Genomic DNA, 18230 nt, shown 5'->3' with positions numbered 1-18230 from the left:
AAAGAGTCACTTGCTTAGGGTCATACAGTCAGTAAGTGGTGGGGTCAGGATTTGAACTCACAGAGTCTGTGTTCTTAACCACTGTATTGTTGGAGAAACAAAAGATGGAAGTAGTCTGAAATTCGGGCTTTTAATTCTATTCTAAAGCTGTCACTAAAACTCCCTACAAGGCGATTGTAAGTAGTGAAGCTCTCAAGAAAGAGTTAAGTTTTGGCAGATCCGATTTTAGCTCCCATTTTTTGATACTGTTTAAGCTTGTCTTGTATATCAGGGGCTAGGCTATAACCCTCACAAGCAAAGTCCGTGCCTTCATTGAGTTTACATTTTGTGACCCACCGTCTTTTATTTATATATATGTATATTTTAAAAGCTTTATGAAGTAAAATTTACATCTTACGAAATTCACCCATCGTAATTGTACAATTCAGAGATGTTCAGTCGGTTTATAGACTTGTGCAACCATCATCGCAGTTGGGTTTCAGACATTTCTATCATATCCTATCCTGCGTGCGCATGTGTGTGTGTGATTTATTTTTTAATTCCAGTATAATTAATGCAGTGTTACATTAGTTTCAAGTGTATAGTGTAGTGATTCAACAGTTCTGTACGTTACTCAGAGCTCATCCTTTTGTGAGTGTCTTTAGAATAAGGTTTTTATTGAAGTATCACAGAGAAGTGCACAGATCATACATGGACAGCTTGGTGAATTTTCTCAAAATGAACAAACCCATGTCACCGCCACCTTAATCAAGAAATAGAACATTCCTGCCAGCACCACCTGTATCCCTTCCCAATTCCTTCCCCTTCACTTCTCCCCATGTGGAACCCAGCCGTGCCTTTAACAGCCCAGATTAGTTTTGCCTCTCTGAGAACTTTTCTAAATGGAAGTCTCAGTATGTATTTGTTCTGTCTGGCTTTTTCATTCAGCGTCCGTTGGTGAGGTTCATCTGTGTTGTGTGTGGCAGTAGTTTGCCCTCATTGCTTTATAGTAAGTCATTATCTGCAAAGCCATTCCATGGCTGATTTGGGCTGCTTTTGGGTTTTTGGTGATCATGAATGGTGTTGCAGTGGATGTTCTCTTGCGTGCTTTTGGGTGTCCCTGTGTAGCTCTTTCTGTTGGTGTATCCTGGTGATGACATTACTGGGTCAGTGAGGGCATGTGATTTTATAAGTAGACCGTTTTGGTAGTTTAAACCACTAATGTAGCTGGAAGAGAGACAGGGGCCTAGGCCGGGAGGGGAGTGTGTATGTGGTCAAGGGTATGGTGGTGAGCTTGGTTTTCTCAGGGCACATAAAAGTAAGCGCCCCCAGTGTGTAAGGGTGACCTGTTCCTGGGAGCAGCGGGGAGGGTGCCAGGTGGAGGAGGACTAGGGTTGAGGAAGTGTCAAGATGTCTGGTAGAGGGGTGAGTGGGCACGGAGCTAGAAGGGCAGCACGCTGAGCTCACCAGACCTAAGAAGGAATGGAAGAGGTGACGAGATGTGGGAGGGTGAGGAGGTAGGACAGAAGCATTTGAGGTGGGAACGTTTTGAGATGGATTCAGAGAAATGGATCCAGAGGGGACCAGGAAGAAAGGGTTCGGTAGACACCTTAGAGTAAGTGTAGCAGAAATGAAAGAGATGAGCCAGTGCTGAGGTCAGAAAGAAGGGGTTTATTTGGGGAAATGGAATGAAAATGTTTTGCCGTTTTGCTTTGTGTAGGAAGTTTTCTGTCTGCCCTTTATATGTGGTATAGAAGAAAGCTAAATAGAAGTTTTTTTTTTTTTTTAAAGATTTTATTTATTTATTTGACAGAGGAGTTGGTCGGGGAGAGAGCACATGAGCAGGGGGAGGAGCAGAGGGAGAAGGAGAAGGAGGCTCCCTGCTGAGCAGGGAGCCCAATGTGGGGCTCATTCCCAGGACCCTGAGATCATGACCTGAGCCGAAGGCAGACGCTTAACCGACTGAGCCACCCAGGTGCCCCCTAAATAGAAGTTTTAAAGTATGCAGGTCTTATGCCCTACTTCTTTGGACCTGGACCCAGTTCTGTGTTTGAGCTCTGGTTATTTCTATGAGGCCTATGTCCTTGGACCAGTCATCTTAATTTCCTTAGATTTAGTCTCCTCACCTAAGGAGATGGACTGTGGTGGGCACCTTCATAGTCTGGCCCAGTGTTCATCATCTGTGGTCCCCTCTTTAGAATCCTATGTGTTCGTTTTCCGTTGAACTCATAGTGGTGGTTTTATATATGTATATGTGTTATATACTGGGAAAAGAAATGGCTATGGTCATGAAGCCAACAGCAAGCTTCTTTCTCCCTCCATTAGCTGAGGTCACTGTCAGCCGAGCTCGCTTGTACTCTCTTGGCCTCCTGTATGAGGACCTTCCTTTCTGGGCACAGGCTCTCAGACTGTGGGAGTCGGTGTCCTTTGGGAGTTTGGGGTCCAGGCAGAAGCAGATTTGAGCATCAGGCAGAGGAGCAGGAAGCTGGAAGGTGCTCTGTGCAGTTACTGTAGGCTGGGCCGCCCTTCGCTGGAGAGGCAGGGTGGAAAAAAGATGGCAGGGTGCACTCCAGGATCAGGAGCTGATGGGAGTAGGGGAGTTCTTTGGGGGTAATATTTAAGAATAAGAAATGAAGTGCTCTCAAGAGGTAGTTTTAAGTTCTCATCTATTCATTAACAGTGTGATCTAACTTTATCATAATTTAATTATCTGTGAAGTGGGAAAACGTACTTTCCTCTTATCTAGAGGGTTATGAGTGTACCCAAGTGTTTCTGCCTTTTGTTTCTAAAATTCAGAGGGGTGCCTGGCTGGCTCAGCGGTAGAGCATCCGACGCTTAATCTCAGGGTCATGAGTTTGGGGAGCCCCATGTTGGGTATAGAGATGACTTAAAAAATTTCATAAGAAATTTTAGTACTGGTCACGATATATTGAAAGAATAGTAATGAGACAAAGATGGTGTTAGTATCTTTCTGTAACTCTTGCCGCTCTCTTCGTTTCTTTTCCTACATTTTTTTTTTGCCAAAGTATCCTGTCGCAGTGCCTCCAGCCCCTGGAGCTCAGCAGGTGTTTGCCTCCACCATTGCTCTCCCTTCTGGGGTGTGCCTAGAAGTATCTGATTTCTGTCTTCCTGTCCTTCTTTTACCACATTGTCACCAGGTCCTTCTTGGTCTTGCATTTTCAACCCCCTCCCCCCACCTCTCTTTCTTACAACAGTGCCTGGGGTAGTGTGGCCCAGGGGAGAGGGCTCTGGACCAGGAGGCTTAAGTCCCACATTCTAGTTCTCTTTCTGTTCCTTATCTTGTCACCTTGGGCAAGTGACTTTGCTTCTGAGTCTTGGTTTCTCTATCTGTAAAATGGGAAGAAGAAAAGCACCTGTCCACTTTCCAGGGCTGTTGTGAAGATCAAATAGACCAATGCAAATAACCACTGTAAAGTGCTTGGAGAAGGGTGGTATCACGAATTTCTTGAAGAAACTTGTCAGGCTCTTTAGTGATTGATCAGCCCTGGAGTGTGAAAAATAAATCTGAGTACAGGTACATTTTTAAAATGGGTCTGTGAGGGTTCTGAAACATTGGATGACTCCAAAAGTGCAGCCAGCCTGTCATCTTTATGAGCTTAACGATCTGTACCCACAGCAGTTGTCATAGGTGAGATTATGGGCAGCGCACAAGGCCTCACAGTGGGGCCTGCAGGTGGGGATGTGTTTCAGGTCCTACGGAGGGTGTACCTGCCCACCTTATTTTCCAGTCTTGAGCCACGTGGTAAATCCTCAATTCAGAGGCATGGGGAGGACATGTACAATTGTAAGGTACTTAGACATAACCATAAACCCTGGGTTTGTGTGGTGACTTTTCCCAAAAGCACTTCCACAAGTATCTGATCAGTTATGTTCTGTGGAGGGGAAGGTGGGTGTGTTCAGATCTAGGAGGGACAACTGAGTGATCAACCTGCAGGAAGCTCAGCAAGCCACAGCCAGGAAAGATTCCATCTCCTGTCTACAAGCTACCCATATTGTCTCCACGTGGCTTATTGTTTTCTCTCCTTATTCTTTGGGCTCATTTCATGTCGTGGACATCCTGGGTTTTGCAAAGGATGAAGTGGAGACAGGAAACGGTCATTCTGTTTTCTGAGGATGGCCCTGTCGGTGATCCTTATTGAGCTATGCATTCCAGTTCCAGGGCGACCCTGTGGGTTGTGAGGTTGGACTCTGCCCGCATCTGCCCCAGAAAAAGTTAGGTTTTCTGTCTCAGACTCAGCATGGGTACAGAACTTCCATCTCATGCTACCACTCAATATGCAAATCCCACATACACCCTTGTAAGCCTCTGGATTTCCTTGTAGATCTGAAATGGAAGGAAACTGATCATAGAAGACGATGGTATTATTTCTTTTCCTGTCTGATCCTGCCACCAAACATGGGGCTCAGTGAAGTAGTCCACAAATAAAATCAAAGAGCTCTTGGAGGTAGCAGGAATTTGAGTGGATATAGAAGGGATTGGGGGCTGCAGGTTGAAATCGAATATGTGTGAGAAGGACTAGATTTTGGAGAACATAGTGCCAAGATTCTGCATGAAGTAGAATCTGAAGGCTCTTGAGAAATTGGAGCACTAGGACCCTACAAAGACTCGCTCTTCTCTGCTCACTTTGTCTTTATCAACACCTGGTTGGAGATTGCTATTAGCCTGTTGGACACCCCTTCTTCTGCAGAGGAGATAATGCCTGAGGGTCAGAATGAAGCTCGTTTTCAGTCTCTTTGTACGAAGACTGCAAATGTTACTTTCCTAACCTTCAGATGTGTAAACTTGGCACCTTCGGAGCCACTGGGTTTTTGGTTTTGTAAGGGTGTGTAGTGGAAAGAGCATTGGCTGGGGGTAAAGGGACCTGCTCCTACCCCTGACCTTGAATAAATCATGTCTCTGGATCTCAGTTTCTTTTTCTCTAAAACAGATTTGAATTGGATGATCTGTGAGGGCCCCCCCCCCCCCCCAATCAATCTTAGATTTAAAGATTGGCATCTGCTCGGCTTATTTTGTAATTCAGTTTGTCCTGCATAGTATCTCCCTAATGATGTGTTCGCGGCACTCTTGTCTTGTTAGGATCACCAGGGCCCAGTCGTGAAGACCATCTAAAAGATACCAGTTGTGGTTACCAGGAAGCGGAGGGAATCTAGGCTTTTGGTTGCACCATTCTGGTGGAAATCAACACTGGTGGGTATGTTTCTAAGGAGGAGTCGCATTAAGTAATTTCATTGTCTGGATTTCTTTTGCATCATAGCCTACTCATGAAGGTTACTTCTCTTGTTTGGATATCTGGACGCTCTTTTTGGACTATCTGACAAGTAAAATTAAAAGCCGTCTGGGAGACAAGGAAGCAGTTCTCAACAGGTAAACCCCAGAAACATTGATAACTAGAAATAGACAGTTTTGCCAGTTTTTCTTGTGGCCCAAAGGGATAGCCATGCAGCCAGACCTCTTCAGTGAGACTGGGTCACGTAAACTGGTTAGGTAGTTATGTCATTACACATTTTCGTATTCTTTTTTCGTATTCTTGTTTTCTTAAAACATTTTTTTCTGATTAAAAAAGTAATTTGTATTGTTAATGTTTTAGGTGTGACAATGTTTTCATGGGTTTGTTTTTAAGTGGCCCTTATTTTAGAGATGAAAAACTGAAGTATTGGATGAAGTGATATGACATCTGGGATTTGCTTTAAAGTAATGCACTGGGGATAGAGGGAAATGGCCATGTGTTGATAATTGATGTTGACCTTTATTGATGCTAACTTGGGGTTCGTTATATTTGTGGTCTTTTTGTATGTGTTTGAAAATTTCCTAAACAAAGTAATAAAGGCTTGTGGAAAATAAGTATTTTAAAAACTAGGAAAAGATAGAAAAATATAAAGAAAAGTTATCCATAATCCCATAGTCCAGCAAAAATTACTTGTGTACTTTTTATTGTATTTTTTTTTTTTTTAAGATTTTATTTATTTGACAGAGAGAGAGATAGCGAGAGCAAGAACACAAGCAGGGGGAGTGGGAGAGGGAGAAGCAGGCTTCCCGCTGAGCAGGGAGCCCAATGTGGGGCTCGATCCCAGGACCCTGGGACCGTGACCTGAGCCGAAGGCAGACGCTTAATGACTGAGCCACCCAGGCGTCCCCTTTTTATTGTATTTTTAAAAAACAGTAAATGGGGAAATGTTTTTTCCCCCGTGTGTTTCTCAAGGTCATTTTTCTTATAGGCAGAAAGTATATTTCCTGTACACTATAGTTATTTCAGAAATGAAATAATGAGCTAATGCTTGGCACATTATGAATGCTTGCTCAGTAAATGGCATCAGTGGTTGGTGGTGGAGATAGTGAACACCCCTTCCCCAGAAATGTGCCAAATGGAGGTGGTGAGGCGAATCCCCACCTGGGAAGAGGGTGGACTGACCTTCTCAAACCCTTTGTATTCCTGAGGTTTTATGAGTTTTTCAAATTTGAAACGGAATATTTACATTCCAAGTTGAAACATTTGCACTTTTGTTCCCAAAACATTATTTTTGTGATTGCAAAATAGCTTCCATGTTGCTATGGTGTCAGGTCAGATGTGCTTTATGGGTAGTATATTCGTGTAACTGAAACTTCATTACACAACCGTAGATCCTGTTTTTGGTGAATTTGCCAACTATAAGTAATTGTGTTTTTGAATGAGCTTCTTCAAAGAAAAGGTATTTCCGCCTTATTCTCTATTTTGTATGCTGAACAGTTGTATTCTTTGGTTCTGGAACTGTGCCTGATTTTGCTATATTTAGTGGTAGATATTCTTTCACATCTCTCAGGTTTATTGGAAGAATAAACTGAGGAAATGATTAATATGTAAATGCTTTTTAAAGCACAGTACAAATGTGTTTTAGGTATGGAGAATCTGGTTTCATTGAGAAAATATGTGCTGGCAGATTATTAGTATTAAATATACACTTGTGCATATTATTGTACCAACAGAAAGAACGGTGGTATAGAATTTAAATTCCTTTTCTGCTTCATGGGAACAGTGTTACTTTTGGTCAAGTTATATGCTGATTACATTTCCTGTTGCAAAATGCGCATACTGACATCTCTTGCAGGATGGTTAGGATTCAAGGAAATCATGTGTATAAAGTGCCTGAGTAGTTAGCCTGTTTTTGGCCCTCAGTCATTGGTCACAGTGATGACCACAACTGTGATAATAAGTAACAGGAGACATTGCTGCCCTTTGACCGTGCCCATGACCGTGTAGTTAAGTGATAGGGCCCTCCACCTGTACGTGTTGACCCGCCTGTCACAGTTGTTTGGCGTGGTGGCTGTGACCGCTTTAAACACTAGGAATTTTTCTCATTGATCATTTGATCATCATCCTAAACGAGGCTTTCTAATTTTTTTTTTTTTAAATTTTATTTATTATTTGACAGAGAGGGAACACAAGCGGGGCGGGGGGGTTACGGTGGGAGAGGGAGAAGAGGCTTCCTGCCGAGCAGGGAGCCCGATGCGGGGCTCGATCCCAGTACCCTGGGATCATGACCCAAGCCGAAGGCAGATGCTTAATGACTGAGCCACCCAGGCGCCCTGAAGCTTTCTAATTTTTTATGACTTTTTAAAAAAAAAAACATACAGTTAGAATGCTTTTATGCCCTTGAAAAAACAAACAAACCCTAAACCTTCAAAGCTGGTCTATGTTTTTTTTTTTTTTTTGTCATTGAATAGTGACCATCACCTGGGGAACTGTTTGTTGATCAGACACTGCCTAGTGGTCTAGGGTCGCAGGCTACAAAGAAGGTGTATAAGGTAGTCCCCTGAGGGGCACAAAGAAAATAGTTGAATTTTAATGTCTCTGTTTTTCCTGTCACCTCTTACACTGTATGTTTATGCAGGTGTGCGCTCACGTCCTTAAATAAAAGTTTTTAAAATGTGGTGACCACTGTTCTAGGTTCTAAGAGACCCTGGTGTGTCAGACATGTGCTGTTTTGCAGAAGGGCTGATAAAGAGCTCTGGCTACTGGTAATGACCCACTCATTTTAATAAAGCACATAAATGTGATCAAATGTTTTTCAGCTGATAAAATTCATCTGAAAGAAGTTGAGGTGCTTTTGGAATCACATTGGTGGCTTGAGCCAGAATTTCAGAAGCAACTGATCTTGCAGGAACTAGTCAAGAATGTTTTCTTGGTGTCTTAAATGGGAAACGTAGGTGTGGTTAAGTTACAGAGACAGCACTCAGTTCCTGTCCCTTGTGGTTTACAGGTTTTGCATCATTCATCACAACAAAGTGGTGTAGGCATTGTAGGCTATAAATTTAGAAGCACAAATGTGCATGGATTTATTTTTGGACCTAGGAGCTTGGAAATTGGAGCTCTGCATGTTCCTTACTCAGTGAGAATGCTCAAGTGTTTCTTGATCAGAGCTGGTGGGGACTTGCGTCCCACTGTCAAAGGAATGTGTTCTGTAACGTAGCCAGCTGAGCAAAGCTGCTGCTGGAGTTTCGTTGTCCAGATTGGCCATTTTCAGGTGGTGGTTTGGGAAGACCTGAAGTTCAGTCTCCTTTTCCTCTGCTGTACTCTGGGGAGGGTTGGGTCTACTCACAAGCTGTTGAGAAAAGGAAGTGAACCAGTGCGTGTTCAGTACCTTGGCTGACAGTAGTGAATAAGTACTGATTCTCTTCTGTTCTCTCTCCCTCACTCCCTTCTCTTTGTGCTTGTCACTGTGAAAGCAGCCACCTCTGTAGAAACTTATTTTTACAGGAAGATGAGGAAACCTGAAGGGAGTTAAGCAACCTAAAGTTATTGAGTCATGTCCTGTGAGCCCCTTTGTTGTGAGAGTACTGGCAAGTACTGGCCACAAACCAGCCAGGGATTCTGAGTGACGCTGGGTTGGACTGTAAACAAATGTGGGTGAGCGTGAGAAAACCTGCTCCCCTTTCTTTTCCGGTTGGGTTTTTCTGCTTAACAAAAAGGAAGTGCCTTTGTGGCACGTGGCATTTTGATACAGTTAATAAAAGGTGATAACTAGGTTTGTGTCAGGGCTCTAGTAGTTTTCTAGGTCCTGTGAGGAGAAATTCATGCTGTTGATGGACTTAGAGATCAAGTGATTGGGGTCTCAGTTATTTCATTGAGTTGAGAAAGCGGTCTAGGGTCCTGCTCCAGTCCTTTGTAGTTGCCTGACTTGGACTTTTGTCTTTTTCTTGCCTGTGCATTTATTCATTTTTTTTGTTCATTTGTACTTTTCACTCATTGTTTGTCTACTGAACACCTACTATGTAGTTGCTTCCATGTACATTTTTATTTAACCCAGCCCTTAGGGTGCCTTGGAATCACATTTGTGGCTCGAGCCACACAGGTCTACAGGTTTATCTCCATTGCATGTTTAAGCATGTAATGCTACAAATTTCCCTCTGAGTACTGCTTTAGCTGTGTCTATCAGATTGTCCTATGTTCTCTTTTCCTATTTGCTGAAGAGATTTTCTAATTTCTCTTTGTTTTTTAACTTCCAAATATTTGGAGATTTCCCACCTATCTTGTTGTGACTATTTTCTAGTTACTGTGATCTGCAAACATAGTTTGTGTGATTTCAGTTCTTTTCAATTTGCTGAGGTTTGTTTTATGACTTAGTCTTCTTGGTGATTGTTCTGCTGTTGTTGGATGGGGTGTTCTATAGATATCGGTTAGGTCAGGTTGGCGGTGGCATTCTGTGTGTCCTCTGTCATGTTCTGTCCGTGGGACAGAGGCGAGCTCTTTGTGTATATTTGTGGGTCTCCTTTCAGCCCTATCATTTTTGCTTCATTTATTTTGAGACTCTTTTGTTAGTTTCACACAAATTTAGTTTCCCTTTTCAATGTATTTATTGTTTGATGATATCTCTGAGATTTTTAGAGCTTGCTCTGGTATTACAGTGTATTTGCTTTTCACATTAACATTTCACCACTTCAAGTATATGTAGAAACCTTACCACCACATAGATCCTTTTCCCTCCCTTCTTTGTATTGAGGTTGCCACATTTTACATCTGTATCCATGGAAAACCCCATCAGACAATGTTTTATTTTGCTTTCATCCATCATTAATATTTTAAAGATTTTTTTTTAAGATTTTATTTATTTATTTGACAGAGACACAGCGAGAGAGGGAACACAAGCAGGGGGAGTGGGAGAGGGAGAAGCAGGCTTCCTGCCAAGCAGGGGGCCTGATGCGGGGCTTGATCCCAGGACCCTGGGATCATGACCTGAGCCGAAGGCAGACGCTTAACCGACTGAGCCACCCAGGCGCCCCTATTTTAAAGATCTTAAGAGGAGAGAAATAGTCTGGAAAATACTAGGGAGATGGTATTTACCCAGACACTTGGCAGTTCTCTTTCTTTTGTCCTTCATTCTTGAAGTGCCAGGTTTCTTTCTCGTGATCATTTACCTGCTGTGTTAATCAGCTCAGGCTGCCGTAACAAAATACCACTGGCTGTTTTATAGGCCTTATCTCCAAATATAGTTACATGGGGGTTAGGGCTTCAGCATAAGAATTTTGAATGGACCCAATTCATTCCCTAGCATCTTTTATCTGAAAAACCTTATGGAAGATGGTTGTAATAGTTGCCTTAAAAGTCTTTGGTAATTCCAGTCTGTTGTCATCTCTAGGTCGGCTTCTCTTGATTGTCTTTCCCTTGATAAATGGTCAGTGCCTCCTCATTCTTTGTATGTTTACTCATATTCTTTCTGGAACCTTTTACCTGCCTCAGACATGGCTTCCATCTCCACAGTCACTTTGTGGTCAGAGATGGATACTGCATTTACAGACATCACACCACGATTCAGGTACCAGGAATAAGAAGGGGAGAGGTTGGACAAAAGGTGCTTTTCCAGAGGCTCTGCCTAATGACTTTTCTTAATACGTCCTCAACCACTGCCATCTGCAAGGGAGGCTGGGAAATGTAGTCTTCCAGTTGACCTCAGTGCCCAGTTGTCTAACTGAGGGAGAAAGGAAGAATGGGTATTGGGTAGGCAACCAGAGTCTGCCACACCCATATACTCTCCCCACCTTCATCAAATACTTTGGGGGAGCAATTACTACCTAAGTGTGCTTTAGCCTGGTTTCTAATTGGGTTTAATTATCTATGCTTAGATAAACTTTTTTTTTGCAGCCAGAGTTGCTGACTGCCAGTAGGGTTTTAGGTCTAATTTAGGGTTAGCCTATACATACAAAATCTTTAAATTCCCTTTTAGCTCAGCAAGACAATTTGTAGATGACATGTTTCTTCTGCCCTCTGGTCTGAAGTGGATTTTCTTTCCTAGCAAAATTGTGAAGATGTGTTGGTCCGTCATAGCAATTTATAGCATAGAACTTCTGTAACTAACTTTAGGAATCTCTCTCTGAGCAAATGGCAAATACAAGCTCCGGGCTTAAGTGTTTGATCTTACCTTTTTCTCTGAAGTCTACTGAAATGGAATTTTGAGTCTATTGGCAATTTTTGCCACAGATGCTGCCTATTTTATTAGTGATTTTCGCCGCCAGCATTTGTTTCTGGGCCATGCTCAGTTGCCCATCTGGCCTAGGTTAAATCGTTTGCAAACACTGTGGGGAGGGGTGGTCAGTGTTTCTGTCTTAGTGAAAAAATGAGCTCTTCTGGCCACCAAACTCTGCAATATGACATTTCAGGAGGATGCTAAATGAAGTCTTTAGACTGTCTGTACAGAGTCTCATTACAGGGGTCGTAACTTAGACTAGATAGACTGTATTTGATCTTGGCATTGGTTACCTTTTAGCTATGGTTAGCTTGTCCCAGTACTCGCCTGCATTGGATTAGATGGTTTATGAGGTAGAGTCCTGTCAGGAAGATGGAAACCAGACTTAATTATTTTAAGAATTCAGTGTAGGAAATTGGTGAAACTGGCGCTGGAGGATTGGAAGAGCAAGAAGGAAACACCGAGATAAAGCAGATGAGAACTACAGGAAGCAGCCCCACCCCTAGGGCTGAGGGTACAAAGGAAAGAGGTGGAGTTATTAAGGTCTAGATCAGAGGGCTGGACCCCATGCCCCTGGAGCGCAGGTCTCTGAGGAGGGGGTGGTGCCCAGCTGCCCTGGGAGCTCAGAGGAGGGGCCCAGTGGAGTTGGTACTCACGGTGTAGAGGAGGGGATGCGGGCTGGCTGCTGCTGGCACCTCTGAGAGCCTGAGGCGGGTCTAGGCATGGGGAAGCTGAAAGTGGACCCATGTATTACTTCCAGGTGATTGTTGGCTGGGCAACACTGCCAGGACGGTGAGCCCACAGGAAGAATGGTGTCTCTGTGCCCCTTCTGCCGCTCCATCTTCCTGCGGTGCCCCTGCTGCAGAAGCTCCAGGCAGAGGACAAGGGTGCTTTGTGCACTCTCAGCTCCAGTAGCCTGGAGGACGGCAAAGACCGTTGCTGAGGGCCTGGCATGGGTGCTCAGCTTTATGAAGGGGAGTAGTTCCTGAACCTATCTTAGAAATGCTTCAGGACAGACAGACATTTAGGCAGCTGGTTTGTTCTTGAAAATTAGTGGCCCTTGTGGTGCAACTGCTGCAGGTAACTTGGTGTCTTCTGAAGTAGGTTCTTATCACATGTGGGAAATATCCAGACCTGGGGCTTTAAATGTTTTCTTTGAGAAGTTCTTAGATATAGGTCAAAGGGGCAGGGTTTCCCCAAGCTTCTTCCATTTATTCCTTTAGGTTTTTAAGTGTTCTTAAAAACTGACTGAAGGTAAGGTTTTGGGGAGTGGGTAGGGCAGGCTCAAAGACCATTGGTGTTTTACGTAGAGAGCATGGGATGTTGAGTTATGGAACCCCGGGTTCAAATCACCTAGCTTGGTGACCTTGGGCAGTTTATTTAACTTCTTTTAACTGTGGTTGCCTCGTCAGAAAAACACCAGTAATACCATCTACCTCTCACAGATGTTAAAAGGATTGAATTATTGAATCATATACTGAATCAGTATAAATTGATATTTATATGTAATTACCTGTAATCCCCAGGGCTAACTATAGAGCAAATGACTCACAAATGCGTGGTGAAAGGAATGACAAAGGAATGAAAATGGCACACTAGGAAATGTCTGTACACAAAAGGAGGCGGTCATGGAGGAACTGAACGAAAGCCATGACCTAGAGGAAAGAAGTAGCACAGTGGCAGAAGTCCTTCCTTAGCAATAATGACATTAAATGTGAAGAATTAACCTCTCTGGTTTAAAAAGCAGTGATTGGCAGAATGGATTAGAAAAGCATGATCCAACTACATGTTGTCTGTAAGAGACTCACTTCAGTTTCAGAGACACAAATAGGTTGAAAGTAAAACTGTTCCATGCAGACAGTAACCAAAAGAGATTTGGGGTAGCTATGCTAATATCAGGCAGAGTAGACCTGAAGATGAGAGTGGCTGCCAGGGGTGGGGGTGGGGTGCCCAGGTGGCTCAGTCGGTTAAGCGTCCGACTCTTGATCTCAGCTCAGGTCTTGATCTCAGGGTTGTGAGAGGAGCCAGTGTGGAGCCTACTTAGAAAAGAAAAAAAAAAAAAAGTGGCTGCCAGGGACAGAGAAGGACGTCATCTAATGATCTAATGATCCTTCAGTCCCTCAGTCCAGATGGATCCATCGGTCCATCAAGAAGGTGCCTGGAACATGATGAAATGAAGAAATACCCCTGCTCCCATTCCACCCTGCACACGCTCTTGTCAACCCACAAACTAAATCTAGTTCACATGCTGCTTGTATATGGTAATCCAGCAGGGACGCCGTTCTTTCTCATAGTTCAGGAGGCCTTTTCAAGGCTAAAAGCCTGCTGTCACCTGATGTTGAATTTCTCCCTGTCACGTAGGTACGAAGACGCTCTAGTCCTTTTGCTCACAGAGGTGTTGAATCGAATCCAGTTCAGATATAACCAGGCCCAGTTGGAGGAGCTGGATGACGAGACTCTGGATGACGATGTAAGTGGCATGTTCTAATCGACCTTAGTCGTTGTCGTTTTTGGTGTGAGTCCAGATGGAGACTGGGAACCTGTAAGCTCTCTGCTCTGGAGCCACAGTAGTCTCACAGTTTGAGTTGTGCATTTGAACTTTACAGCTGACCTTGAACAGTGCAGGGCTCAGAGGCGCTGACCACCCGCACAGTCAAAAATCTGAGTATAACTTTTGACTCCCCCAAAACTTCACTGGAAGTCTTATCAACAAATGGTCAATTAACACATATTTTGTAATATGTATTATATACTCTATTCTTACAATAAAGTAAGCTAGACAAAAGAAAATGTTATTAAGAAAATCATAAGAGAAAATAAATTTCCAGTACTGTACTGTTTATTGAAAAAAAAATCCCATATAAGTGGACCTGCGCAGTTCATACCCCAATTGTTTAAAGGTCACCTGTATTTCCTGTTCGTCTTTGTGGGTTTGTTAATTGTAAAAGGAAGTTGACAGGCATTTTTATCTGTAAGGACTAGAGATAGGAGCGAGAAACCATATGCACAGTGAGAAGAGGTTTAGTAAGGGCTCTGTACTCCCCTTGTTCCTCTGCCTCGTACCCACACCTCCGCTCCCTCTGGGCGATAAACAAACAGCTGGCTGGATGCAGGTGGAAATAAAGTATGACTTAACTGGCAAGCCTAGAGTGAAAGGAAGGCTCTTTTGAGTGTATGTTGTAAATCAGTATCTTAAAATCAATCTTGAATTTATTGATGCTGGTGTGCCCATCATGGATAAAGAAGATGTGTTGAAGGACACAATTCCCATGTTCCTTTTTCTTAGTCACCATGCACTTTAGAATTTTCAGGTCACTGGTATGGCTTTCAAAATAACAGTGACAGTGGCATGGTTAAGACCTTGAGGGGTGGCTATCTTTGGGTTAGAAAGAGCCTTGTACTTGGAACCCAAAGGCCTTGGACCCGAAGGAGATAGAAGTCTGGGCCTTCAGTTTCTCTGAGCCTTAATTTCCTCCTGTCACAAAAGGGGAACGATGTGTCTGACTGGCCTGTGCTGACAGTTACATGAGGGTCGCTTGTGGAAGGACTGGCTACATGCCTGGTACATTGTGTGTGCTTGGTAAACTTGAGCTTCACTTCTTGTTAACCATATGATTTAGTACAGTGCTTCTCATATTTGAGCATGGGTGAGAATCCCTGGGAGAGCTTGTTAAACAGACTTTGATTTGGGAGGTGGGGCCACAGAATTTGCATTTACCTACCGACCTGCAGGAGATGCTGGTGCTGTCTTGTCTGTGGACCATACTTTGAGTGGCACTGATGTAGTCCATTATACTGAAAGGAAGGTAGTCATGGACTGTTTCAGAAGGTAACAAATGAGTGGCCACTTTCTATAGCTAGGATGTCATAAAGGGGACTTGAACACTTCACAGGTGACTTTTTGAAGTCTGTATTCCTCTGACCGTAGGGGAAAAAGTAGGTCATTCTCTGTGGATCATGTGCTTTCTGAGGAAATAACTTTTTATGAAGTTAATTCATTGGATCAAAAAATACTCTAGGTTGATCTTTTTAAAGTACTGAGTAACCCAGTTTGATCATTTGACATTTCTTCAAGATCTTCTAAGAGTGGACTTGAGGTTGTGGTTGAAGGGGCAGGGGAGATGTCGAGACTCTGCCTTTCTGGGAGAGCTGATCCTTCTGTGTTTCCCCTGCAGCAGCAGACAGAGTGGCAGCGATACTTGCGCCAGAGCTTGGAGGTGGTGGCCAAAGTGATGGAGCTCCTTCCCACACACGCCTTCTCAACACTGGTAACTCACCTCTTGGAGGGGAATGAAGAGCCTAGTGTTTTCCCTGCACATGTAGCATGGGTAGTAAGCGTCTTTGCTCACCGATATTTAAAAAAAATATGTATATGTGTGCATGTGTATATATGTACATATATATATATATTTAATTTAATTTATTTATTTTTAAAGAGAATAATAATTACTATAACCAACCCTCAAGTTTAACAAATGTTAACATTTCCCCCGAATATTTTAAATCAACTTCTGGAAGTGCTGTTTTTCTTTCCTGAATTCTTGGATGTAATATGAATTTTTCTAATGCCTTCCTCCATGCCTGCATCAGTAGCTCAAAAATGGCCAGGCCACGTAGAGGACTTACTTATAAAGATTACACTGCTGGAAAGCGAGCCTTTGTAAAGCTCATTGCTAGCACTCTGCCTATATTTATGTGCTAGAATCTTAGGCATAAGGACTGCTTTCATTCACTAAGTGGTGCTTGTTATTTGAGGAGGTTTCATTAAGCCTAGCTCTTCTTCAAGGGCCCGATGATTTCGGGGGCTTGTGTTCTCTTGTAGAAAGTGCTGTTGTGTTTTGCCAGCTGCCTTTCCTAGGGACCTGTCACATTAAAGTCTAATCTATATCTTCATGGTGAGTGAGCAGCTTTAGAGAGAAAAGATACAGCTTTGGTTATGAAGGTCCTGTCTGCTAAATGAGTAAAGGAATCTGACTTCCAAAAAATTTGGCCTGTCTTTTCACTTTGCTATGCACTTTTAATAAGGCATATCTGGTAGTTCTTTCCAGACTATAGAGTTTCCCTTGGAATTGTAGGGAGATAGGCCCTGTCTCCGACCCCTAGAACGTATAGATCATTTGGGGTTTGATGTCCCCTCTTTTAGGAACATGACAGTCATTATAGTCCTACCCAGCATCCACTGCTTTATTTAGAAAAAGAGTATCGAACTGATAATGTTGTTTTCTTTCTTATTCCAAACGTTAATTGGTGGTGTGAATTGGAGAAATTGCTGAGGGCAGGGCACTGAATCGAGACGCTTCTGCTTAGCTGCCTGTAAAGGTTCCCAGAGAAAAGTTTCTTTTATCTGATGCCCGCCCCCCATAGATACTTAATAATGTTTTAATGTTAAAATGCTGTTAAAATTTGCATTTATTTATTTATTTTTTAATCTTTGTTTCTTTGTTTTCAGTTCCCAGTTCTTCAGGACAATTTAGAAGTTTATCTGGGGTTACAGCAGTTTATAGTTACTTCAGGGTCAGGTAAACTGGTTTTTATTTTCTAATTTAATCAACATTAAGAAAAATATCGGGCTGATATTTAATTATTGCCATCTTTGCTGTCGGAACATGATTTCTCCACTGCCACCTTCCCATGGCTCTATCTCTCCCCACGTCTACACAGGGAAAACTTTCCTAAAGAATCATGATAAAAAGGAGCTGTGGGGGAGGTAAAAGATGAGACTCTGACAGTGCGTTCCGAAGAGCTGTTTCAGTGAGAGAGAGAGACAGAGACAGAGACAGAGACAGAGGTAGAGAGAGGGGCAGCTAATTTGAATCAAAGAGGGAGGACTTTCACAAAACCCCCAGCACTTGGAGTATTTCCTTAGGTCTTTTAGACTAGCAAGTATGCTAGGGAGAAATGGCCTTGGGCTTCCCTGCCATGTGCTCTTTGTTGCCTGGTTGTTTGGAAGCAGGACACAGGAGCGGCTCTGGTGCAGGTGGACTCGTGTGGAGCACGCTGACAGCTAGTGATCGTTAGTTTTCCTTTTGTCGATGGCCCGTGGGCGGCCTGGCCGCAGCTGGGCGGTCCTTTGTAGGCTTTGCCTGCTTGGGGTTTCGGCTTGGCATTTTGGGGTTATTTTGTTGATAACAATAATAGCTTCTGTTTGTCGAATGCGCATTACGTGCTCGGCAACTGTAGTATTTGCCTACTTGCTCCTTAACTGTCTCACCTGTCCTGGAGTTGGGAGGACTAATACCAGTTGCACCTGTTTCACGGAAGGGGAAATTGATGTCCAGAGATGTTTATTTGTCCCAATATGATATCACAGGGGATGATTAAGAAGTTGAATTAAATCAAATCTGACGTCCATTTTGCTAGCTAAAAACGCCAGAAACTTACCATTGCGCTTGCAGACGCACCTGTGTTCACCCTCGCCCCCCAGTCCCTCTCATCTCTGGTGGTCGTTTCACTCTGCTCTTCTTCACAGTCTTTCCCCTTTGGGCATTGTGCCTGGCCTGGCCTGCAGTCCCTCTGTTGTGTAACTCTTGTCTCAGCCTGGCACAGAACTGCCCGGGGTAGAGACCATCTCCTGCACGAGCTTGTTATTCATGGCAGAGCCTCCACGAGAGGCTCTTTCTGAGGCTGCCCTTCTTAGTGGCCTGTGACGGTTTGTTTCCATGACTCTCTTAGCTTCTAAATAATCCGCTGGGCCCCAGGAGGTTGATGGGACTTGGCATGCCCCAAAGTTTGTAGATAGGCTAAGAACAACTTACAAAGAACTTGAAAAAGACCACTTTTCAAAGCAAACATGT

General features: G+C 43.4%; 1 protein-coding gene across 3 annotated transcripts in view; it reads left to right on the top strand.

Annotated features, from left to right (window-relative positions):
- Window positions 1-18230, top strand: part of XPO6 (exportin 6) — a 101681-nt gene that overhangs the window by 54815 nt on the left and 28636 nt on the right. For all 3 annotated transcript variants that reach the window (XM_027609992.2, XM_027609991.2, XM_027609990.2), the window contains 4 exons: window positions 5256-5365; window positions 13798-13906; window positions 15612-15704; window positions 16886-16955. In XM_027609992.2, the coding sequence (XP_027465793.1) occupies window positions 5256-5365; window positions 13798-13906; window positions 15612-15704; window positions 16886-16955 (382 nt within the window). The remainder of the gene's footprint in view (window positions 1-5255; window positions 5366-13797; window positions 13907-15611; window positions 15705-16885; window positions 16956-18230) is intronic.

Source organism: Zalophus californianus, chromosome 10 (assembly GCF_009762305.2).
Source record: "Zalophus californianus isolate mZalCal1 chromosome 10, mZalCal1.pri.v2, whole genome shotgun sequence".
NCBI classification, from domain to species: Eukaryota; Metazoa; Chordata; class Mammalia; order Carnivora; family Otariidae; genus Zalophus; species Zalophus californianus.
The sequence above is the reverse complement of the archived record's forward strand: the minus strand, read 5'-3'. Positions and strand labels throughout refer to the sequence as shown.